The 26,462-nt window shown below is 46.3% G+C and overlaps 1 protein-coding gene across 1 annotated transcript; it reads right to left on the bottom strand.

Annotated features, from left to right (window-relative positions):
* Positions 1–14,181: 14,181 nt before the first annotated feature.
* On the bottom strand, positions 14,182–17,489 carry LOC125959143 (transient receptor potential cation channel protein painless-like). Its single transcript, XM_049691951.1, has 4 exons — positions 17,222–17,489; positions 16,858–17,148; positions 14,641–16,774; positions 14,182–14,204 (listed from the first exon to the last, which is right to left on the bottom strand). Exons 1-4 carry the CDS (start codon positions 17,351–17,353, stop codon positions 14,182–14,184), a joined length of 2,580 nt encoding a protein of 859 aa, XP_049547908.1. The 5' UTR covers positions 17,354–17,489.
* Positions 17,490–26,462: the final 8,973 nt, after the last annotated feature.

Raw genomic sequence — 26,462 nt, 5'->3', positions numbered from 1 at the left:
TTCTAACTCGTTCCTTTATTCTCGTTAGCTCAAGTTATCTTTAGTTTCGATTGAATGATGAACCTACAAATACTCGATCCAGCTTCAATCCAACTTCAATCCCGTCGCTGGTCACGCAGCGAACCATAAGGATCCTTCCAACGGAGCCAAACAACCAGCAGATTCTCCGAAAAGCATCCTCCGGTTCTAGCAATCCAGCATTTGAGTTAAGATTTCCCGTCCCCCTGGCTGCAGCTGCGTGTTGATGTCCTTTCCCTTACATTTATTTACGTTTCGTTTCGCTCCCGTTGCACAACTTTTTCCATTTCTTATCGACCCCCAAGAAACAACCCGTACCATTGACACTCGGGAAAATGATTCCCGAAGTCGCGGTCACCAAAGAACGCGGACCACCAATACCACCGCCACCACCGCCGCCGTCGAACGGTTGATTTAATAAGCAGGTTACCTCGCCTGCTGGCAGCAGCTTGCGTAAATCTTGGTCCTGGGACGATTGGCCACCGCCAAAAGCTTGAGGTAGGACCGACCGGTCGGGAGCTGCTGCCTGGGGGCAACCACTGATCGTCGGCATCACAAGCACCAAAGCAGCAATGAACGGAAAAGATGAAAATGAATTGGACAAAAGCCGCGCCGGTCCCGCGCTCAGCGCCGCTCGGGATCAAAAACGATAAATAAGACAGTGAAATAATCATTCACTTTAACTTTAGTAATTAAAACTTTTTTAACGACATCTCCATGGCGCTTTTCGGGTGGTGGTGGTGGTTGGGTTTGTGCGGACGAGCGTCGTCCGCCGTAAGATGAAATATCCAGCCCAAAAACGCGCCCGGACGATCCTTGCTTCTTTTGCTCCCTTCCCTGTCCATAAGCTTGGTCTGTTCTCCGCTGAATCGGCCTACAGTTGGTTCGATTTTTGCGGCAAAGTTTACGTTATTCATCGGTCCAGTACAATGCATGGCCGCGCGGTCTTGTTACTGGCATTGATTTTACTTTCCGAGAGCCTTGGTGTTTTCGAAAGGAGCAAAACGGAAGTTCATTCTGGTGATTTACAATTTGTCTTCTCCAAACAACATCTTTAACGTAAACGAACGTAGCTTTAAGCTCCAGGCAGCTTTCTCCGAAGTATCATCCGCAACGCAGCTTCATTTATGGATCGTTCGCCATCTCACGACTTTCGCGAGCAACAACGACGTTGCTGATGCTGCCTGTCAGCAGCCAGACAGAAGAGAAGAAGAAGAAAGTGAAGGCAGAGGGGTTTCGGAACCACTTCAATCGTTCCGTAGCGCCCTTCACGTCGTTTCATTGGGAAACTGTTGCCTCCTGACCTCCAGCACCATCGAGCCGCTCGGCTAAGTCCGTGCGACGTTAAGCACCGCCACCGAACGGTAGCAGATGGCAAAATATTTCATTTCTGTTTCCATTTTAAACTTTGCATCGATCCCCCCCCACCCCTCGCTTCACTTCAATCGCACAAAACGGTAGCGCAAATGCTGGCGAAGCAGGAAGTTTATGTGAACATTTTAATTAAATATCGTATCACCAGCAACCACGGCCACGGGCAACCGGCCAGAAAGGGAAGCCACCGGCCCGAAATCCACGAAGCGGTCGAACGAGAAGAAGCGAACGATCCGGAATGGCGTGCCCGCCATTACTTCCCGATTTTCATCCACCGGCCCACCCCTTCAACCGTCATCGGCATCATTTTTATGAAAGCAACAATTTGAAATAAATTTCCAGAGTACTTTCCGTGGTTCGCTGCGTTTTTTTCTTCTTCTATTTTGATCCGGCTCCTCACTCCTCGAAAGGTACAGCGTGCCTTTCAGCCAGCTGGAAGTTTAATGGAAATGGAATGCAATGCAATGCAACGGCGCGAAAAGGAGAGCTGCGAATAGCCGCCATAAGCTGTGTGTAATGTTGCCCCGTCGGAAATGGGAAGCCTTGCATAAAGGAGTGCCCTAGAGCATTTGTCGGGACTCATAATAAACCTCCACCGAAAACTTACCGAGCATCAATCAACATTGCCCTTTGAGGGAGCGAGTAAGAGAGAGAGAGAGTAATCTGCTTCCATCTGCGAAGGCATTCAGAATGCAGCGTCCATTGAAGAGAGGAGTTGGTAAAAGAGCAAAACATTATTTTAATGTTGTTTATTGCACTGCAGCAGCAGAATTCATTCGTCTTAAATCTTTCTTGTTGGACAATTGCAATCCGGTCTGTTTGGTTTTGTTCAATAAGTTTGCTTTTGATCATCGTTTTAATGGAGCTTCATTGCCGGTATTTGCCAGTTGGAATAAGCATTATAAACGATATTTTTTTGCTACTGAAAATGACTCCCTGATACCGTTGTGCTTACTTGGATCGCTTATTCATTAGTATAGCATACCGAAGAGAAGTGCTATAGCAAAGTGAAAATATTAGAAATGGCCGGAAAGGTGTAAAATCGACAAATATTTTACTTGGAAAAATCGACAGCAACCTTGTCGATAAAACGAACAATGAAGAATTGACAGCAATTCTCGGACATCTGAAAGCGAATGATGGTGATAGCAAAATCATACGATCATATTAATCTAATGAAGCAATTTATGTCCACAAAAGAAATTAGATGAAAAATGGATTAACACCAAACAAACCAATGTTGTTATTGCAACTAATAACGTTCGGCCATGTGTTGCAATACTTAACCTATATTAATATACCTAGATTAATAACTGTTATTGTTATGAGGGTTAGAAGAAGTTAGAAGATAGCCAAGGGTTTAGGGAATACAACCCTTGTGAGAATACAACCCTTAGAATCGCTTAGAGAAAAGGGACGATCTCAGTAACCATAGAAGGAAAAAGACGTGTGGTTTTTAGGTGTGCGAATATCAGTGAAACAAAGAAGTGTAAAACAACCGACTTTATTCACAATCATAAAAGTTATTGAAAACCAATAAATACTCTAAGTTTCTTTTTTTCAAATTTCATGTCCACCATATAAAAAAACATATTTCAAAACCATGATCTTTCTCTGTGAGTACTACAATTGATTTGCAATACGTAAGTCACGAAAGCTTATCGATCTGTTCAACTTTCCTTAACAGCAATTAACTTTTTTCCTCAAGCACTGCATTATGCAATATGATGTTTCATCGTCAAAATGAAAAATTGATGCAATTTTTCATTTTGACACTACGGGCTTTGAATTTAAAGTTTATTTTCACGAACTGTTCTTCATGCGCCTAAAGAGCATCGCAACAATTATTGTGATCCCAGAGTGTCGGAGCTTTTTCGGATTTACGCACCAATCGCCATCAGTTTATGGTGACCTTCCGTCTCGTCTCGACCAGTCCGACAATAAATGGCAACGCTGCTTTCGATTTCCGTTTCCGTCTTCCGGTCCGGGCCAGACGGTCAATCCCGGCCAGAGGGTCAGTCCAACATGTCAGCAGCACCCCCGGCAGCAGCAGCAGCAGCGGCGCGCACATCATTTAATCATATTCACGCGCCATAATGATAAGTTTTAATAACCAACCGGCTTTAACCATCCGGCGGCCGCTGGTCTTGTTGGCCACGGGACCTTGCCAAGCCCGATCAACACACATACACAGCCAACGAGGTGAAACGACGAGCTCGGTAGCGCCCTGCAGCTCCCAAATACTGGAAGGTACGGGATGGTCGCGTTTCACCGACACACCCCGACACTGGGACTCGGACACTCATCGTGGCGGCCGTTGGTCTCCCGCCCAGTCGGCATCAAAATGGAAATGCGAGTGAGATAACATAAAAGTGAAATAAAAATGAAATTAATTTGCCCGTTTATGTGACACCATTTGCACCGCGCGGTAGACGAGAACCATGATGTGGCAATCCGTGGATATCCGTGTCTGGCTGTGGCTCCGATGGTACTGTTGGTACTGTTGGTCCGATGGGCTGCCATTTTATCCCTTTTAGGGCTCTCGTTTCATTCGCTTCTCTTCTCTTTGCCTCCTCCGCCTTTCTCTGCGTCTTCCTCGCTGGACCATTAACCAACAGGATGTTCAGACCAGTCGGAACCACTCGGGCTCGGAGTCGGAGTACAATACCTCTCCCCCGGGACGCAAATATGGTCATGTCAGCGGCCAGTACGCGGCGCCGGTACGTTATGGTTATTAAGGGTGGCTAGTGACACCACCATCAGCCTAGCAACATCTAGCCGGAACGGAACCCGCGGTAACTGTAATTGAAAGCTCATTTGTGCTTCCCGAACCGGAGCTGCGTCTAGGGGCCCAATGTTGCTTTTGTGCTCGGCCCTTTGCTGGTCTAGTCTGGAGCGACTATTTACTGTTTCCGATCGTCGGTAGTCGTTGCATCCGCACCCTCTTTCGACAGATTGCCGGTGATCGATGTCGCCGTACGAACCAATGATGCTCCAGCGAGCTGAAACCCCGCGTTACTGAACTCCCGGTATACGCATACGGTGGCAACGCAGCAGTTACTAGCACCAGCACCAGCACCAGCATCATCAACGCGAACGCGAACGCAATCCGCGCTACCAACGGCTGTCCATCAACTGTCTGTCAAGTGTAGAGCGCCGGGCACGATTCTTCCATCGCATCCGTCAACAAGCCGACAAGCCGTACCGACGGTGGAATGGAATGAGCGTCGACGACAATACATTAGTCACAAATCGGCGTCACTTAGACAGACCGCGAGGCACCGCGAGGCACCGCTCTACGCACCACCATCACGCCACCATCATGTCAACTACTAACCAGCCTTTCGCCGGGCATGAGTGACATCACGTACATAAAACTAATTGAATTTTGGCGTTTCATTTGCCCAGCGCGATGGTGCGATCCGTGAGCGGCGGGGAAAAAAACGAAACCCCGCCGCTGCTCTCATCAAGTACGGCTCCGGTTAACTGGAAATGCACCGTTTTTTTTTTGTCGGAATTTAATCAACATGAACCCAAAGGCTGCGTGTTGCAATTTCCATTACAACGGGCGCAACGAGCGCTTCTCGACCTCGTGCCACTCCACTACACTTCCTACATTAATCCCAGCAGCATTGGAACATTGGCTGGATATGGAGCTGGGAATGGTTCGTTGTCCGTTTTTGTTTTTCCATCGCCGAACAAATGCGCTTTCCATGAACTGCACTAGCACCATAGGTACGCTTGAAGTGGAACATGTTTTTCAACGAACACTCACCGGATAGGCTAAAATGGCACTTGGGATGCGGCATCGGCCCCGTAAGTACTCACTCACTGACTCGCTCGTAGTGCACACATGAAGGATGCAAAGGGTTGCAGTTTCAAAAAAAAATCGAAAACTCTAAATGCCATTTTTAACCTTTCAATTCGAGTTGACTAGGGTAGCGATTGAATTTCGAATCCGGTAAACTTGAACCGTGGAACCGCTTTATGAGCACGTCCCATTCAGCAGCAGATTGATGGAGGTTTTTTGAATGTTTCGCGAGATAAGCGGTTACTACTAATGGTGCTAAGGTGGTACTTGATGGAGGCGCATGGTATGCGTACAGGAAGCTAAATGTTTGCAGATCGCCTCTTAGCTGCTTGACACTAATTGCATAGTTTTTATGGCTTCCGTATTCGGAAATGCACACAAAAGAATCTCCCAATTTTCGGAGGGTAATTCTGAAATCCACTCTGTTTGCTTCTGTCTGTCGCTGAAATTTGACTTACGGGCTGCCGATGCATCAATCTTTTAAGTACTGCGATCAAACATGGTTTGCTTCTGACGGAAGAGGATGCTAGAATTGTCGTTGAGGGTCCAGTAGCTGTCGTAACGAATTTTGAATAGGACGTAAGAGTCGTAAAATTTTAATTTAAAAAACATCATTCAAATCAAACTTGAAATAAGTTATTAAGTTAAGTTAAGGTTTTGTTCGAAAAATCGAAAAAACGTAGTTGAATTGTTAAATAAAATATTAAACAGTATTTCATGTTTTTTAAAGCCCCATAACAACGCATTCTTTCTATCTGTATACTGTCAAGTATAACGAGTAAAATGGAAATAATGATAAATACTTGCTTTTGTCTAAGAAGGAAGGTCTCATTGCTAATCTAATCGTTCCAAAATGCACTGTTTACTAGATGCTAGAAAAGATAAACGTTTTAGGAATTCTGTCGCTAAATGACATGCATGGTGACAGCGCCTACTGTGAAAATGATACTTATCGATGATTGGAATTATGAAAATTAATTTCGACGTAAACTTGTTTAAATGATCCGGATCATGAAATGTCTCAGAAATGACGTAGACCATGAAATCCTTGAGCAATTCTCTAACTCCTATTGGTTTGCAACCACCGTACGCTCGTGTGTTAGTTGTAAAGCATTCGCATGCGGAGCCCACGTCACTGAACATTGTGCAATTAATAAATGAAAAAAAACTACATCCCCAGTTACAACGGTAAGCCCCGTGCCGTTGCACTAATGTGTCTTGCTAGCTACGGTTAGCGAACGGTTTCCATCGCTTGGCTTGCCGCGTTGCAATCATGGTCGGTCAGCCCTACATTACCAGCACGCTGGACGATCACGGACCCGCCAAAGACCGCCAGACCACAAAACGGCGAACGAGCAGCTAGCACGTGGAGCGGCTCAGCAGCAACAACAAAAAACAGCAAATAAAATGGCGGTAAATTCAATTTTACAACTGAGCAACATAATCTCATTTTTATTAATAAAATCCTCAATAATTTAATCTCGACAAAATTGTTTTCTTTTGCCCCGTTCCGTTCCGCGCTGCCCCGTACCTCGGTTTTGCTGGTACTCGCTTCGCGTCGGTGCGAACCAGCGACCGCGATCCAGTCATCGGTTTCATATTGCCCGCTTCCGTACACACCAACTACCGCCAGGGGACGGTTTTGACCGATAATTTCCTTTTTTTTATTCAGCTCCCTTATCCTTCTCCTTCTTCTTATTGCTCTCTCTCTCTCGCTCTCTCCTTCTCTCTATGTTGCATTTCGTTTTGGCTGAAAAAAGCGGCCACTTAAATGGGCGAACAACGACTACAACCACTTACTAAAAAAAAGGGGGCGAAGAGATAAACAAGAAAGAAAAAAGCGAAGACAAACTACCACGGGAACCACCGGATCTGCGGTTTGCCGCGAAGATACTTGGCAGTTAACCACCCACACACCAGTGCTCCAGAAAACGGGAACACGATTGAAGGGGAATGGACAGTGGAGCATCGTGTGACCATTCGCCGCCCGGCGGCAGCTCATCATTATCAACAGCGCCATTGAGCGAAGATCTCGATAATTCTGTTGCGCTCTTCCATAAACGACACGTCGCCCACAGTGCTCCTGCACACATACGGGGATCCCTCCCGAAGTTTGTTTGCTCTCGCTTATCGAAACGTCCCCCGCACCCTTCATCCTTAAGCTCTTTCTACTTCTATCCCTTCTCCAGTTCCCCGATTCAGTTCGCGGAGTATCCCTTTCGAATAAAGGGTCCTGTGGTCCTGCGACTAAAGCTCCTGTTTTGGTCCATCGGGATAGCCCGGGATCCGCTTATGGTGGTCATGTAATGCAGCCGAGATTAGGACGCCCAAATGGGTAAACCGTTTATCGTTTGGGGTTGTCCCCAAAAATGCTAGTAATTCAAAGCCGATGAAAAGACTTTTTTTTCCGAACGCCCAGTTTATACAGTAATTCGCCGTCGGTTTGATGTCAGCGATCGCACAACATTCCGGTGAGTTACAACAATATTTGAAGTGATAGGAACTCTTTGAAAGCTTTATATTTCAATTATAAATCCGAAAAATTACGAAATGAGGAAGAGATGTAGATATTGTTTTTTATTTTATCAAAAATAAAACTTAAAGAAAACCTAAAGCGATCTATTCCTAGATGAGAAAGGTATAAATGGATTGATAGTTCCATCAACTCACCTGCATCACCCAATAATAAAGGAAATCCAAATCAAAACTCCGATCAGAATACCTACTGCACCGCTGCAAAGTACCGAAAGGGATTTATAAAACTCCATATGTGCCCGAAATTGTTGACAATATGGGATACCTGGCTGGCATTTGACTTCCGGCTTTTCTATTCCTAGCTGATCAATCACTTCGGGCCCATCGGAAATCGTATCATCGTTCCGACCGAGAGTGACCAGTCTGGGTGTCCCAATATCACACACCATCAAAAGGCACGCACCATGTGTCGATGCTGGTCGCAGCGAGCAAGGTTTACGAGCGCATCAAACCGGCCACGGTCGCGGTGCTGCAGCCTGGACTGGAAATCAGCCAGACCCAGGGTGTCGACGACAACGATGCGTTACTCGCCGCCAGAGTCACCAGCGTGCGAAACGCCAGAGACACTTCGCACTTCATGGTTCTTCGCTTGATAGCGAATTTGCCGCGTCCAATTCCCGGAATGGGTCAAGCATGGGGACGGCTTTGGTTATATCGTGACGACGACGACGACGAGGATGACGATACCGTGTCCTTCGCATCGCGGATCGCACAGCGACAGTGGCAGGGGAGCAAATTCGGAATAAAATTTATGACAAACAGACGCGCGAAAATGATAAGCTTTTTATGTGATGAGACGAGATGAGACGGGAGCAGGAAATGGGGAAATCGGGCAACGACCGAACCACCAGACCAGACCGGTTCGGTCTCTGCTGTCAATAAAGTGATTGTATTTCCCGGGTCCCGGACCAGTCTAGGTTGGTTGTTGGTGTGGGGGACGGATGGAAGGTAGGATCAGGAAGGATGCAATAGGAAAATGATTACCAAGACCGCCGCTAGCGCGTCATGAGGCCTGTCTGTGGGGCCTGTCGGGTGGCACTCTACTGTTACCGGAAGTCAACGTTTTTCTGAGCCAGTCCCCCGCTGTTACTGCTGCTACGCGGTCATCCCGAGGAAATATAAAACGGTTCGGTGAAAACGAACGGTGCACGGGGAGGAGTGAATCGCGAGCGGACGATGAAACGAAACGAAGAAATAATCGTAAAGGAACTTTGCTATTACGTTCCGGAGGAGAATCTGGAACACTCATAACGAACTTTTCGTCCAACCGATGGCGAATGGTTGCCGCCGGTTGTCACCTTACGAGCTGGTGTTGGCGAGTTGGTTGTTTGACATTCTAAGCGAGAAGAAAATAGCGAGCAAGTTTAGGTCTTATAGAACGAGATGTTTGTTCAGGTAATATAAGAGTATTTCTTTCCCAGATCACTGCCAAAGAGTTAACATCAACTCCATTGTTTGGTTATAATTAAGTCACATTTTCCGGCGATATCAAGGAGTTGGACGTTTCGAAGAAAAAATCAGTTAACATGAAGCAAATATGCAATGTTTTGTTCCATATTTTCGACGTTAAGTATGTGTTAGCTGTTTATTTGGAAGGGATTTTATCATTATGCAGTTGTTATACTTGTAGAACACGAAAGAAAGAAAAAGAAAGTCCATAATTCCTTGTTTTAGTTGTGGCTTAGGTAATTTTTATTTGATTATTTTACATAACTATAAAAAGTGTACTTCTTCTTAGATATTTACATTTAATTCTACTTAGTTAACTATCGAAATAACAATTCTAAAAGCAGTACTATATTTTGAAGTGTATTCCAGTGAAGCGCACTCTCTGTAGCACACGTGTCTTGTTGTTCTAAATGGTTAGTGTCAGGATCGGCTTACATGAGAATGTTACTACCATCAACGAAGGAAGGATGCATCGACGCCAGTTGTCACCTCCCCCGGTGGTTCAACATTACTCGATTGCATCATTAGCCAGCGCCATGCCAGAAGAGTCTTGTCCTGACGAGTACTGCCTTGTTCCGGGATTGAGTTGAACAAACTTTTGTCAATTATGAAGACTGCTTACAGGTCCGGTAACGGGCATCGTGTAACAGTAGCGATGCCATCAGTCCGCCCGTGTTGGTCTAGACACGTTGAGAGACGAACAGTTTTATGACCCCATAGTCCCCCACGGAGACATGTAGCATGAGTGAGGGAAATGGCCAGGATTAGATGGTCCAGGAAGAACGATACTCACAGTTCGTGCGTCAACAGACTGTATGACTGTCAGGCCGAAGCCCCTAGACTGTGTCATGGGTAGTACTCGCACCCAGATGTTGTCGTATAATTACATCGTCGCACTCATTACTACCACAGCATTTCAGCAAGCTTTACGGTGCTTCTCGTGTAGTTCACACAAACCAGTAGTGGAATATTCCAGGAATTTGTTTGAGAACCCATAAATTTGTTTTTTCTGTGATAACCGAGAATTGTGTTTGAGAACCCAGAAACCCAGGAATTGGTTTAAGAAATCCTTCAAATAGATGATGCACTCATCGGCACGGAACTAACCTATCCTAAGAAAGGCAAACACGAGAAAAGCAAACTGCATCCTACAAGCATCGCCTCTGTAGCTCCTGCCCAACGGTAGCGCAACCGCGTCGTGAATCGGAACAAAGTCTTCGCTAATGAATCGGTGAAACTCCAGTAATGACGACCGATAATAAATGTAATTACTGGAATTCAAACAGTCTGTGCCGGAAGCAGTGAATGCATCTTTACTGCACCGCGACTGCGAGGATGGAATAACGATGCTGGTGGATTGTCATTACCGTCGAAGCTGGCGGTGGCGGTAGGTTTGGAAAGTTTTGTCACATTAAAACCCACGTTTGCTACGTCGGTAACCAATGGCTTTCTGATTCCATCTGAATTCCTCGAAGTGTAGCTACACGAAAGGAGGTAGCGAAGCTATAATTACCATTACAGTCCGGGAAATGAAAAACATGAACAGTTCGCACAGTCCATTAGTTTAATATTGTAATAAACTCTGAGCTATACAATGGTGGCTACTGGAGAGAAAAGAGGAAAGTAGATCAAGTAGGATCCAAACGTAAATCCTTGCTCAATTCGTCTTTAACAAGCCACCGTTTGGAGGTGAAAATGAATGAATCAATCGGAGGAGATGGCAGACTTTTCATAGGAATTATGTGAAACAGTGTTTTTTAAAATTCCAATAGCTACTACATAAAAATGTACATAGAAAGCCTTTTCTGAAGTCATAAAGTACTGTTAGTGTTAAACAACAAATAGCTGCATACCGTTAATGGTCGAAAAACGCTTTTCACAATCATGTATCCAACATCCCCCCCAAAAAAAAATCGACTTTTATCCCTCTCAACCAAAAATCCATAGACTTCAGCTCACGGACGAACACAAAATTGGTGACGGCACGCACCATGACTCTTGCACCATTAGCAAGGACCAATGCAACCGCACATCAATCGCTATCCAACGATCGCCTCCGGTCACCGGACATTCCACGGCGAACGCTACCATGACGATCTACGTGACGAAAGCGTGGCATTTGCCAAACCGGCGTTTAACGCACTCGCCCACCACAAACCGAATCGAAACTTTTTCACCGCAAAACTTGAACCAAAAATGAGATCTTTACGTTTTGCGCGAGCGCCCGGTATGAGGTGGTTTGAAAGTTGCGGTACCAACGGCCCAACCGAGAAGCGTGATTTATGCAAAATTGTTCACTTTTACGTTACCCTGCAACCCCACCCCCTGAAAATCACCCAGAACCGCGCGCCACCCACATTGTTGCATAATGGTTGATTTGATTATTCCATCGCAATCCCCGTCTCCCGTTCACGGGTTCAAAACTCAAAACTAGATGTAACCGCAATCATCGGGGTTTGAAACATTGAGCCATTGGTCGGGATGTGGTTTTAATGGAATCCTCAAGTGGCGCACGTACGCTATACTTTTCGTGAGAGTAAATGTTCCGCTTCGCCCGGTAGCTTACGTTCGCTGCTTCACAGCGAGTTATCAACACGCGCCGATACGCCGAATCTAATTTACCGACAGCATCGACAGCAGCAACCATTCATGCATTTATAACATTCACCCGTCGAACGCTTTCGCTCCGCTCGGAAGCGGCGTCGAGTGTCGAGTATTCGGTAAACTGAATTACGGAGGAAGAGAAACACAAGAGTGGTCGGTTGAAATGGTGTTGTGTAACGCAGACAAGTAGTAGATCTTCGAGGAAACTTCCACGGAACGGTTCTCGAAGTATTCTGCAACGATACCGCCACCTGCATTCGGTGCCATCTTGTGCTGACGGTACGACGGCGATGATGATGCCAAGCAACAGACACATATGCCAGCTTGCACACGATGCTTCCGTGTCGAATGAGAGAGACACGAGAGTGTAGTGCACGTAGGCGCTGAAATATGCACGCTGCAGCTGCCGAGCTGCTGGAGATGGAAGCCGGATGAAAAGCTGGAGGATATGTTTGCAGCACTCAATGTTGCTCAGCAAAGGGGTACACCGGGTGGGGGTAGGCGGCAACCCATCTTGCACGTGGAATGTAGTGATTCTGGCAGGTATTGAAAGGCATACAGCGGATATTAGTGTTTTATGCTTGCTCATAAATCATCGGGCACGTGATACCGGGATACACCTGTGTGCCCGCGTCCTGGGCGAGTTGCAGAGTATTTTTCAAAGTTATTTGTAGCTGGATAATGCCACGTCTTGGACGAACTACGAAGGAGTAGCAGTAGCAGCACAACTGATGCATTTCGTTCTCGTGAATCGCCTTTCATTGATCGTTGGACCGATGAAACAGAAGACACTCGAATGGGATGAACGACGCAGGTGATGTAGAGGGAAAAATCTAGCGGGCGTTTATGCTGGAAGGTAGGTGCAGGCCAATAGGGCACAGAAACCGCTATTGCTAAGCTTTGTTAATCCCTCGACGTTCTTTATCTTGTACTACGAGCGCAGAAAATGAATTATGTAGATGCTGAGCCACCGCCACGGGATGATTAATGATTGCTCGTTGCTTGAATTTCATTCAGCATTCCTTCAACTTGATAATCCAGTAGCCATTGTCAAATGATGTAATTGTTTTGATATTCATCCGTTTCGGCAAACACATACATTTCTCAGGAGTCAATAAATGATTTATTATTTTAGAAGCGGAAAGCTGATAGACGGCATAAAAGGTAGCAGTGTAGCAGCTCAGTACCAAACCATTTACCATATTTGACCTGATGATAGAAAAAAGGTTTTCCTCAAGAGACGAAAATATTGCTGTTGATGGCAAGTAACAACAGAATCAGGTTTCGATTCGGAACAAGATAGTGAGCAGAAACTTTTGCAATCTTTCATTGAATTTATTCTGATAAACACGTTGAATACCTTGTATGGTACAGTTTCTGTACTCTCACGGCCTATTTCGAAGACACTAATACTAAGAACACTTTACGGACTGGATTGTCGTCTGCCATTCTCGTGGCATGCTTAACCTACCGAAGCCGACCCTGTCGTATGCGGTGCGGTACAGTAACTCTATCGATCTATCGATCCATCGTTTCTCTTTATCCTTGGAACCCTATTGTCCCTCAGAAAATGCTTATCTTGAACACATATTAGAAGGTTTCGTCATTTTTCTACAAACTGGGCCTACTGTCGTTCTCAGTGTTAGACCAGTATTAGACAACCGCACAAAGTTCCAATAATACTAAACTACCCATATTAAGGTGAACAAGAACACTCGATGAATCTTTTGTGTCGCATAACTAACTAAGACATAGGTAACTAGGTCGTATACTGTAGTTTGTTCATGGCTACCATAGCATACTAGCACTCGGTATGATCCTAACGAACACGAAGCTGGAGGACTTTGATATTACTTGACATTGCCTAACAGGCTGCACGTCACAGAGAGGTAATTGTACCTAGTAACCGTTGAAAAAAAAAATTAATCGTTTTTCTTACCGACTCTCTACACGGGCGCGAGAAAGCTGAAAATGAGATGAGAATGAAAAAGGCGAGAATGTCAAATCCCATACATTTGTGACAGCCTACTTGTATCTTTACATTTCCATTTGTATGGGATTTGACATTCTCAACTTTTTCATTCTCATCTCATTTTCAGCTTTCTCGCGCCCGTATAGATGAAGTGTTATATTTCATGCTACATTGCTGTTCGTGTTGTACTTATTCTACCGATCCCATTTAAATTTTATGTTCAATACTAATTCAATTCCCAATTCTTAGTTAGTATTGCTCAACTCAATTGTAGGTTAAATAATGCGTTTTTAATCATCTATATTAGTTGAATACGTACTTCGATTAAGATTAGCACGCTCCTCGATCACTGTTAATGCATCTGTCAATATAGAACTATCAAGCTTAAGGAAGGTGGTCAATTGTAAAAATCCAAAATCTACAACAGTATCTGTACCCTCACTGAATAGTGGTGCAAACAGCGGAAGGGACAATGTTTCCGTTTTTTCTTGGTTATTGTTCCGATTGTCACACCGTCTCGGCTGATTATTTCGAACCACTAGTGGAACTGTTTCTTCATTCCCTTCATCGTTTGATTGCTGTAATGTTAGCGGATCTACTTGTATAGCTACCCCATCCTCTATTTCATCGTTCGATTGGTTCTCAGGTGAATTCTGGCCGAGTTGCCCATTGGCTTGACCGTCACTTTGCCCATTGGCTTGATCATCAGTTGGCTTCTTTAAACGCCTAACTAGAATCTTACCTAATTCATCGATTCGCACTTTTATTTTTGATGTATGATGCTTCAAAAATGGTTTGGGAAAACAGTTTCTTAGAATTTCCGGTTGCAAGTTCACCATTAGACGCTCAATCCGTTCGAGCTCCAACACCTTCTTACTTATGCTGATCAACTCGGACTTCTCCTGGATTGTCGAAATGTCACTTACTGCCAAACCGTTCATCAAGTTAAGAATAACCAGCGGGGCAGTGAAAAGAAAAACGCAAAACAGAAAAACCTTACCACCACTCAGGTCCAGGCTTGCCGCGTCGAATTCTCCAGTTGTCATAACCACTGTTTTAACCACTGAGTTCATTATCGTGCCAAATTTGTGAAAGTCACCGTCTGTTGCGGTTTCGTTGGCCTCATACGTTTGATTCGACTCAGTAATCGGAACGTATACTTTTTCGCCATTATACGTAAGATAGAACGCGAACACGAAAGTACCAATCAGTGGAAGGAAGAGCAACAGGCTTTGGATGAAGTTTATCGCTACCGTCTTAAACATGTACATTATTGTAGAAAGCCGTTTAAATGGTAGCGCACTCAACATAAACACCATCTGCAAAGAAAAGATTAGCAACACAAACGATGACAAGATTGGTTCACAACTGAGCGATGCAACATTAATAATGATAACGACGATGCTAACGATGTCAACCAAGTTCTCGAGCGTAGCATATGATCGAGGTAGCAGATACAGTTGCATTCCTTCGCGAAGTAGCGTCAACAAGCATACTAAAACAATCAGAACCAGCACGAAAATATTACTCTGAAGATTAACAACTTTGCAGGTGCTCAGCGAGTACATGCCGAAACTGCCAATTGTTACCATCGCGAGGAGCAGGTTTAGCAAATGGATTAGACTCAGTCGAACCCACTTAACCATGACAAAGGAATAGACAACGGGGTGCGTAAGCAAGCGCTTCAACTCTTTGGACTCTGCCATCCTACGCAGGGGAGTCATCTCGGTGACGACAACCCGCTCCTGAGCACGCACACCCACATCAGTAGCTTTTCGAATAAGCTTCCATCGGTTCCAACTCCTGTGCGTTACTGTGGCATTGCTCTCCGCAGAAGGAGGCGTGAAACAGGTCGTATCGAAGTCTATCGATTTCCAATCCTGTTTGGAACCGTCCGCCTTGATGAACTTGTCGAAGCATGCTTTCCAGAAATTATACGTTCCACACTCCAACGGAGTCAGATTTGCCTGATTACACACACCAAGCGATCCGCAGCCACGTTCGAGGAGCTTGACCACGAAGCTTTCATACCCAAACTTGACCGCCAGATGCAGCGGCGTATTTTTGGTCTTGGTAGTTTTGTGTAGGGACACAAAATTGCTATCTATTAGATACATAGCACACTTCAGCAGTGCTTGGTGTTCATTCTGTTTTTGCCTGTTTGCATGGCTCTTCTCTAGCGTTTGCGCCAGTAAAGGATCGTAGTTTACCAGTTCCTCATCGTCCTTCATCAGCGGTATTAGCAGCTTAATGATGTCAAGATTTCCAGCCAGAGCTGCGCTCAGCAGTAAATCCTTTAGCTCGAGACGATGCTTTTTTAGCTCAGGTTTCTCTACGCTATTTTCAAATATCAACGATTGTGCACTCTTAACAATCTGGTGAACGATATCGTTTAATTTTAGCTCTACAGCTACCTGAAGTACCAGCTCGATTACCTTCTTTACCTCACCTTCACTGACAGAAAATGACTCCCAATGTTCATTGAAGCTGTCTAAATCACCGAACCGCAGAAACAACTCTAGCAGTTCCGCTGTAACGTGAACTTGTCTGTTCCCTTGATCCTTTCGATAGAATTTGATAAGACGTTCTTGCGAATCATTCTCCTGACCTACTCTGTATGCAATAGCTGATATCGATTGTGAGTGGTGGTGATCCACTAATCGCTTTATAGCAGCATCATCGTTGTAGTATTTCAGCAACAGATCGAAAGGCAGCTGGTTGGAATTACTGTATATGTTAAAGTCAGCACCGACATGCAACAGCTGTTCGATTAGTTTGAGTATTTTCTCACACTTTTCTTTCCTTCTTTCTTGCTCCGGTACATTCGCACTCGCCGACTTGCACTTGTCGTACTCTTCGCACAACATGTACAGCGCCGTCTTCTTATTCTTGTTCCGCAAGTTAACGTCGATAGGGTCATGTCCGTCACGCTTGAGTAACCAAAGCAGAAAGTTTACGTCAAGCGTCTCCACGGCGTAATGGATTGGAGCGTACCGTCGCTTCCCGAACAGCTGGAACGAAAAGCAAAGCGCGCATCACACTGGAGTTCAGTATCTAATGATTACAGCATCATTATATGCTTCTCTCGCCTTACCTGGTTTTCAATTTTGAAATGCTCTATGATGAGCTTGATGTATATTAATTTCTCTTCTGTATATGTGCTATGATCAAACAGATGTTCCACCGCTTTGACCTGATTGTAGCTAACGATCATTATGTCTGGCGCCGTAAAATCGTTAGGCGAATCAAAAGTTCGAGTCTCCTTCACGAGTTTTTCTAAATCCATCCACCGATTATCCTTTAAAAACTGGTGCAGTTTCGTCACATTTTCCTCTTTTGCCGGGTCCTGCTTCACGATCTCTTTCAGCTCATCTTGCAATTGTTTCTGTAAAGATCAAGGAAATTCATTTCATTTTACGGCATTAGGAGACTTTTTCATCGTGGTGCATCTAACCAACCTGAAGATCTTCGCGCTTCTTTCGCACCTGCTTGCGACTGGACGAATCCATGTTTATCGCAATTTCACTAGGGGTTAGCTGAATACTACCTATGGATTTAGCTTTATTAGCTTTGGTCGGTGAACGATCCATCTGTAAAACAGATTTACACCAGCTGCAAACACCGCACCACTTTAGCGATACAGAACCGTAATACACGAGCTAAGCTGATGTGTTCGCACAATCCGATTTAGACGTACTTCATTTCACCATATCTTTATATGTTGAAAACACCTTCGATTTCGATTCCGCCACAATAACTGCTATCGGTCGCAAACCTTATCTTAGAACGCGCGAGGTGCTAAAACATAAGATATCGCACTACCTGCACTGAGTGGAACTTATCGTTCAAATTATCAGTAAACCGGCAAACGATTCGATTATCGTTTGATATGATCCGCACACGAACCCAGTCTTTGACGGACTGGCAGCGTCGTGACGGTCAAGGCAAGCAATAGCCGAACAAACACAATCATATTGTTTACAACCAATTTCACCACTCGGCACGATTCGGTATGCGTATGCCTGAAGCGCCAAATTAATATGATCCGCACATGACCCCAGTCTTTGACGTTCTGTATGCTTATGCCGGTAGCGCCCAATTTACTGAACGTTGTTTGTGTGTCTTATAGAATCACACAGCAATACTAATCGTGAATTCGACGAAGCGATTATGCATATTAACACGCTTCATTCAGCTGTGAATCACGTTTTTATTTTTATCAAACACGTTCCTCAAACACACGAATTCGTCACGCGCAGGCGCGAGCCGCGATTGTCCGAGAAGCACCTAACGAATGTCACGATCAAATTTTGGGTGGCAAGCAACATACGGCTCAATAAATATGCTTTCTAAAGATAAATTTCCACAGTTTTGTTGTTTACTAATCACTCGTTTCCTTAGCGTTCGCTTTGATTCACTTTTTGCATTGAATTGTAACCGGGGAGAGCATAACGATGAGTAATACACAGAACGGTTTCGCGATTAAACACTCCTCCGAAATAACATTGCGGATTACTTATGTCGACGCGAAGAATCCGTTTAGAAGTTGCCGAAAGCTGACAACATTATGCAGACGATCAACAAGTCAAGCATCCGAAAATAGACACTTTTACCATCTTCACAAACCGGTTTAGCTACGGAACGCGTAAACAAGCGCTTCAATGCTTTGGGTTTTTTTTCGGTCTACGCATAAGAATCACTTCGATGACGATAAACCGGTCACGCACGCTACCATAGTAGCTTCTGGAATGATCTTTGCTCCGTTGCTTCGACAAAACACTCAAATCGTTGCCACTCTAGCCCGCGGTTGGCCGACGAATGATCCCTAGTTTCCTTATCGCTCGCGCCCTGACTCTCGAATTTATTTTGGTCTGTTGTTTCGGCCACTGGAGCGATAGAATGCGTAGCGGGTTGATAGTTCGCACAAACAGCTTCCTTGGTATAAGAAGCAGCATTTCGCATTTCGACTTTACTAATAAGATTAGAGGCGTTGGCGTTGGCTTACTGGTGAATGAAACCAGAGATTGAGAGCCGGTCTTTTGTACTCTTTTATTCCTGCTGCGCATCATATAAGCCCGCCATATTCCACTGCGTCGCTGGTAAGCGCTGGGTCTTGCTTCTCTTCTTCATTGAAACTCTTCTTCAGTTTAATGGTTGGTCATGTTAAACAATCAGTACTCTTTTATACTACATAATTTTCAGCACTGACTAACAGAACCGAAGCGCTCCAATGAATCTCCAAGCGAACAGCACGCATAAGTAAATATTTCGTAAATAAAAAGGGCATTTTGCTCGAAATTTTATTCGAACAAGTTTTTTTTTCGATGACATGAAACATGTGCCCCATGAGTGATCGAAATAGCTTGGCTGAGGGTCGTAGCTGGACTGGGCACGTGGCCTTGTGTACGCTATCTGCATGCGCCATAAAGCCAACGCCAAGGCCAAGATATGAAACCTTATCCCACGAAGCACTCTGGTCGCCAACGTCGGGATAGCAGTTTTTTCGTCCGTATAAATGTACATCTATCGAAATGGAAACCATTACAGTAGTGAGCATTTGATTGTGCTCCCAACCCACCGCGAGGTCACCAGCTGTTCGTCTCATAAAACCCTTACACTTTGCGTATTCATTCGTGTCAAAGCCAAAATGGGGATGATGCATACCACTAAACATTGCGTCGCACAAAGTGAAGTTGTTTGCATCAAAGTGCAATTGCATTGCTTCATCTTTTCGCAATGAATCGTTGCCCGTTGGTTCGGTGCCATAAACCAGACCAACGATTGCCGCTGTAGCAGCACACCACGACAGAACACCAAAAAGAATGTCTAATCTCGTGACTTATTCGTCATGTCAGCAACGCATTCTTGAGGAGCGAGCCACTGTATCCGTTTTGCAACGAACAAAATGATGCTGACCAAAAAACGAAAGAAAAACCTCATACTGTCATCCGTCGAAAGGATACCGCAGAGCCCTAAAGAAGACGTCTTAGCTCCCTTCTGCAGGCCGCAAGCTGACGGCCTCAAGCGCTGATCCCGTCAGTCGTGGTTGCACACGTTAGTGAAGTGATTTTCCGTTCCCGACACTGGAATATATGTCGCAAACAAAAAATGGCTGCTGGCTGTGTATGTGTGTGTTATTAGTAGAGCAGCCGCTTTGTCCGGGAGATAGAGAGAGAGAGAGAGAAGTCCAGAGACACGATGCATTTGCAATGAGCCACTGAAGTGCAGTAACCAAAGCAACCAGTCAGCTGCTGCTCTGTATTTTGACAGCAAAGTCAGCACCAGACATAGAGACAGGGAGAGAGAGAAACATACTATTACGCTTCTGCTGCTCTACCTGTCTCTCTCTCTGCACCAGGTCAACATAAGAATAACTCCATGTAGAGTGCACCCGGTGTGACCTATGTGTCCTCTCTCGATCTCACCTCCGTCGCTCCAGCCCGATTTTCCGAGAGGTGGCGAGTGCCGGTAAGTTTGGAAATAAAAGTTTTAAACATTTTCCATTTACGTGATTCGACCCGGAGTGCGGAGGAACGAAGAACTCAAGCTCTGCCCTGCCCGCTAGGACGAGGGCGAGTAATGCCTTCTGCTGCTCTGCATGCCAAATGAGCTACCAACCTTGAACATACCACCAGCGTCACTACCACACCAGATTGCCAGTGCCAGTGTGACCAGAGCACCCTCCCAACACTGCTGCTCCCTCACCCTTGAAGATAGATGAAGACATCGCATTGCCCCCGCCCACCCCTCCTCCGTTGGCAAGGGTGCTGACTATATACCCTTTGGCCAGGATCTTCAGGTTTCATCACTCTGCATCACGGCCGCTTGGCGCACAGTGGAGAAGGTGCAGATGAATGGCTTTCAAAGTTTGTCTGCACCACCTTCTGGTCTGGAGTCGAATTCCATCCAGCGAAAAGGGCGAGCGAGTGGTTTGCGTCCCGTAACGACGAAACCATAGCAGGCGCTGCCTCGCTCTCTCTCTCTCTCTCTCTCTCTCTCTCTCTCTCTCTCACTCTGATGGTGGTGGTGGTGCAAGTTGCAGTTTGCAGTGAAGTTGGTGCAACTATACCCTTAGGTCAGGTTGATGGATGGTTAAAACTGGAATCTGACCCTTCGTCACTCTTGTATTCCCGGTGTCCCAGCATCCACCGATGTGTGTGTGTGTGTGTGTGCGTGTGTGTGTGTGTGTGTGTGTGTGTGTGTGGCTGATGTGGAAGCCAAACCCCGTTCCGTCCGTTCGAGCGAACCAAACACCGGCACCAACACCGTAAGGCTATTGTTCTCGGTCAGCCTGCGAAGTCCTGCGAGGTGCCTTCTTTCGTCTGCTGTCCACCAACCAATCGGAGGCATCTGGAGCACGTCGTCTTACGATGGTGCCGCATTCTAGAATCAATCACCGAACCACCGACCGATTCACCGATGCCAACGCGCCAACAGTGTGCACCATCACCACCACCAACCATCGAACCCAAAGTCCGATGGCCAATCGATTGGCCACAACCGACACCGGGCGATGGAAGTAAAATCGAGGAAAAACTTTTCAACTCCGGCGAAAACTCATCGGTGCATTGCGATGTTCAAATTTCACTCTCTTCGGGAACATAAAACTTTTCTTCGCTTTTCCATCGTAACGATCCACCTCCAGGCGCTCTCTACCTTGATGGTGCCCTCGCCCTCAACTAGCAAACGAGCCTTTACCGTTGGTGTTTGTGGTTTTTTCGTAGGCAACGCCGAAGCCGATCAGTGGAAAGGGACGAAGGGAAGAGAAATAAAACACTCTCGGCATGGATATTATATTTCGATTTTGGGAAAACGGAAAACTTTTGGGCCGGGATGCATGCAGGATGCATCTCGACTGCTTCATCACTACCACCGCCACACACACAGAGAGACTGTACTATGAGCCGGGAGCAGCCCCTTCCCGTTCCCCACTGGTTGGTAAGGTTTTTGGAACATTTTCCAAAGTGAGGTCTTCATTTATACAAATGAGCAACATACAAGTACTGGCGAAGGGAGGGGGAAAGGGGCGAGAAAACTTTACGAGCAAACTCCACACACCCACGGGAACCGTCAGAGGACGCTAGGCGACGGTTCTCGGTGCGGCCTACAGCTCGTTGGCAGTGCGACGGAAGCGACCAACAATCGATCTTAATTGAATTCGTTTACCGGACGGAACTGGAAACTCCTGGCCGTCCTGGCTGCTCTTCTGGTCATGTAAATTACCTTAGATTTACAAAACTTTTCCCGCCCCGGCACCCTCCGTCTCACTCGGGCGAAAGGAACGAAGGACACGACGAACTAGCATCGAGTAGCGTCGAGGAGTTTGAGGCCGGGCCTACCCTTGGCCTGGCGCGTACCGAACGCTCGCGTTCGATCGTCAGAGACATGGGCATGGAAGTTTTAATGAGTTTACCTCGTTTGCAGTGTGAGTGGTGGTGTAATGGTTTAATGTGCTGGCTGCCATCCAGCCTTCCGCAAGCAGCAGCAAGCGGCAACATGGCGGCGGTAAAGGACGTGCCTGCCTGTCAAGCCTAATGGGAACATGATGAGTCGGCGCCGCCACGAGCTGGGCGGCTGGGAATTACCCTCTTTTTCTCTCCCCGAAAACAACATCCCACGAATAGTGGCTTGTAAGGAGAGAAAGAAAGAGAGAGAGAGATGCTTACGCCAATTGTGGCGCCACTGGTGAGATCGAGCACAAGGGGAAGAGGGGCACAGCTCACAACTCCCCCCGGATTCTGCCACTTGCCAAACAATTGCTTCACGGGACACAACTATCGCGAGCACAAAATGGTGCTGGGAATGGGGGATTGTTCTTCATCTTACTTTCAGTGCCACCACCAACCCGAGAGGAGGGATGGTAATTGGCCAGACACTTCAATTGGATTGAAGATGAAACATTCAACTCGCGGTCCCAATCTCAAAAGTTCGTAACTTTGGCGATCGTTTATTTTTTGTTGTTGTGTTGGTAAACAGAACATTGTTGCTTTGTATTGCGCTCGTGTACTCCACCGGACCGAGTGATGGGAGTTTTGTGAAGTTTGATGTTTGAAGTGGTGCCCGGTCTACTAGATCCTACTCGAAAGTGGCCCAGTCTAAGCTTACTTCGTTTCGTAACGTAACGTTTTTTTTATGTTTAAGATTCGTCAATCACTTGCACTGCAAGCAATGGTAGACTTCCAGCAGTTCATCCAGTGCATTTGCATCCCAAAATACCTCCGTACGCCGGAACACCGGCATAGTACACGATGAAAGTCGCCGGTCCGGTGAGATGCCGGACGAATGGCCACCGGGTACACGAACCGCAACACCTTGGCAGATGCCGTCGTTCCTGGCTGGCGGAATGCAATGAACCCTCAATGCGCCCGGGACCCGGGACCGATGGTGGTTCCTGGTAAAATATTCCATCACCATAAATCATATGCTCGCCCACTCGCGCACCACGCAACGGTCCGTCCTTTCATCGGCACGGATGCAAACACCACAATTCGTGACCGAACGCCATCGTCACCGTGAAGAAGAGGAAGAAGAAGAAGAAGAAGTAGGAAGAAGCTATTTTCTATTTCCCACCAATACGTCCGGTTGCACCGGGTACCTGCAGGTGCCTGGAGACGCGCCTGGTGACGGAAACAATGGCTCACCGCAATCGGCACCGACCGACCGATGGTCTGGAGCACAGCAGGACAACAGCAGCAGCAGCCGCAGCCGAAGGAATGCGCATGGATCCCGGCATGGATGCAGCCCGGTGTCAAGCCTGGTGTTGTGGTGGTGTGGTTAGCGTGGCTTGCGTTTGACCAAGCGGACGGATTCGGAGGCATAAGTAAGATAAATAATATACATTCGTCAAAATGTCATCGCCCCCTTGGCGAAGCGATGGGACCCACCAAACCGGGTGGGGTGTCTTTGAATTTGTGGCTCCGAATTCCGCGTGCATAAACTCGCCCATTCCTATGCGGCCAAGAGCGGCGAGTGTACCAAAGGCTGTTTGCCGTTTTCCTGACGGCGACGACGACTACGACGACTACGATCACTTGTTCTCGTGCGTTGCCAGGAAACCAACCCGCATTGCTATGCTTTGTGAAGCCACACACACACACAGACACACACAGACACACGCCGGCCGCAGACCGCAACCAACTAAGCGGCGACGACGACGTCGACGAATTTGGCGAGGCTCCGGCGTCGCGCTCAATCTTGGTTTGCAGCTCACAGCCGGGAAAAGACACTCAGCCGGTGACAAACAAACGGATTGTGCAACGTTATAAATGATGTGAGGTGGGGAGAAAAAAGGGGGAAAATACTGGAGGTGGTTGGTCGGTTGGAAGTGATAGTGGTGATGGTTCCCGTGGACTTTTGGAAGGCATAGTGCCACTATAGTGCCTTGGCTCCAACCAAAGTGACGGACGGCGCCCCGTCACCACAATCGTTGACAATCGAGCGACAAGTAGCGGGAGCCATCAAGTCGATGTTGCGGTTGTTATGCGCCGGAGAAACAACCAACCGAATGCCAACGGACCACAAAACCCAGAATGCTGCTGGTGGTGGTGGTGGGATATTCTTTACAATTGCACGTCTGGGTACCACAACGTCTTATGTGCGCTATTGTTTTGGGACTTGTTTTATTACATTTCCGGTTGTGTGCGGCCAAGCAGATAAACGCGAACGGCTAGGAGAGAGGATTGCATTATGCTTGATTTAGAGTCAAAGGCATTATGGTGAGGGGTAGCATAATCGAATAAGAGGTAAAAGAAGGAAAAGTTCTTCTTTTTGGTTTGTGACTACGATCCTCGGCACAGCCTGCTGCGTAACGTCATCGCAAGCATGTCTGTCTGTAATGCATCCCCTTCAGGCGCTATACGTTAGTGGTATAGCAGCAATCCAGGAGTTTCGGAAAAATATTCCACTTATCTATTGTTTCTATGAGTGGTTGGTAAGCTCAAAGAGAATGGCAATGATTTATTGACAAGACTCCTGAAAATGTGAGCTGTACCACGACGAACACTTCGACAAAACATTTAAAGAACTTTGATGTTTACAGCAAGGCAAGAGCGTTTCAGATTGGTTGCTTTTTATGAACACATTTTTCGTCATAAATTTACGAGTAGATAATGCACGTGGAAGACGAATGTTTCGTTTGTTTTTACTAATAATGCAAATTTCTGTGCTTTAAGACCGATAAAAAACATTTTGCCAATTAACAGATGTTTATTGATTTCCCGAAACGGCCACTATACATTCAGTTAATCAATATTAAAAATTGCTGCAACACATTTAGTATACTGTATCAACTGAACGTATGTGCACTAAGGCAGTAGGAATGAGTTAAACATGTTGGGCGACTCCATTAGTTGAAAACGTGAATTCCAGCTGACGACTAAGAATAGTAATAAATGCAACAAAGTAGGAAACTAGATATGAAATTACTACAAGCAAGCCATAAACGAAACCTAGACCGCGTTACCTACCACAACGCTAATTTGGTGAAGATACTTTAACATCAATTTCATTCGCCATAGTAAACCATCGTTTGCATGTCCAGGAGCTGCTGCTTTCCCCATCAACAGAACATCGAACATCCGCTACACCAAGCGAGGTAACGTGTGAAGGAAATCCCCAAACCCAAGCTGAGTGATTTGCGGCCGTCATGCACACAGCTCCCAGAGCAGCCATTCCACACGCAACCAATGCCGCGTGGCACCTGCCGAGCGTCGTGGTCTGAGTGGCGTGATTTCCAATCTGATCCCATTCGCGTTCCCGTCCGCGTAGAGCGTACACGAACACGAACAACCGCACAACACGCTACCAGACCGTTAGGTTCAGCCAGCATCCTGACCAAAACAATTTTTCCCATCGATCGCTCTGGTCAATTGGAACGCGGTTATGCCGCTCGACCGTACGTCGTACCAGCCTTTGGGGAGCTAGATCAGTGTTCTGTGAAGCGAGAGAGAGCTTTCCCAGGAAAAAAAACACTAGGAGGTTCCAGGGAGGTGAGAAAATTGAAAAACTTTTCCAACCATTTTGACCATTTTAGCGCCTGGCCATCGCCTTCTCGCGTATACACGACACACGACAGGGAGGCAGACGCCAGGGAGAGAGCGACACGGAGAAAAAGATGTTTATTCATTGAACCTTATTTATGGAGTTGGATCGTTTTTTCCTGGAACTTTCGCGCAACATTCGCCACCTCGCCTCACACCACCACGAGCACGAGGTCAACGGTGGATGATTCGACACGTCCATTGGACCCTGGCTCCCTGTACGTCTTACGTGGTGTTTATCTTTGGTTTTTCACGTTCACGAGCTGGGCGGACCGAACGATTTTCGCCCCTTCGCTCGAACGATTTTTCTTCATTCTTTGGCCGCGCGAACCGAATTGCGAATGCAGTTTTTCTTCTTCGCTTGCGCGCGCGACACACACTATGCTGCATTCTGCAGCGTACCTCCTACTAGTATATTCCGAAAGCATTCGAACGTAAACATCGATCCCATGGGCAGGAATCCCGTTGGGTGAACTTTGGTATGCTGCATAGGCGCTGTCACTGGGATTGCACATGTTTCACAAACTTTTACATTGCGTGATGTTGTGTTTTTGCTGCAAACTCGTGGAAGCATTTCCTGGGGGAAGTAAAAGTACTTAAACCTCCCGTTGGGTGTCGGTGAAGAGCATGAGCTGGACATCGCACGCACCACAGCGACCGT

The sequence above is a fragment of the Anopheles darlingi genome, chromosome 2, assembly GCF_943734745.1.
Source record: "Anopheles darlingi chromosome 2, idAnoDarlMG_H_01, whole genome shotgun sequence".
Taxonomy (NCBI): domain Eukaryota; kingdom Metazoa; phylum Arthropoda; class Insecta; order Diptera; family Culicidae; genus Anopheles; species Anopheles darlingi.
The sequence above is the reverse complement of the archived record's forward strand: the minus strand, read 5'-3'. Positions and strand labels throughout refer to the sequence as shown.

Coding starts and splice junctions, on each gene's coding strand:
- LOC125959143 (XM_049691951.1), bottom strand. CDS start 17,353: ATGGATCGTTCACCGACCAAAGCTAATAAAGCTAAATCCATAGGTAGT. Junction 17,149..17,221: donor AGAAGCGCGAAGATCTTCAG/GTTGGTTAGATG, acceptor TGATCTTTACAG/AAACAATTGCAAGATGAGCT. Junction 14,205..14,640: donor GTCCGAGTTGATCAGCATAA/GTAAGAAGGTGT, acceptor ACCACTATTCAG/TGAGGGTACAGATACTGTTG.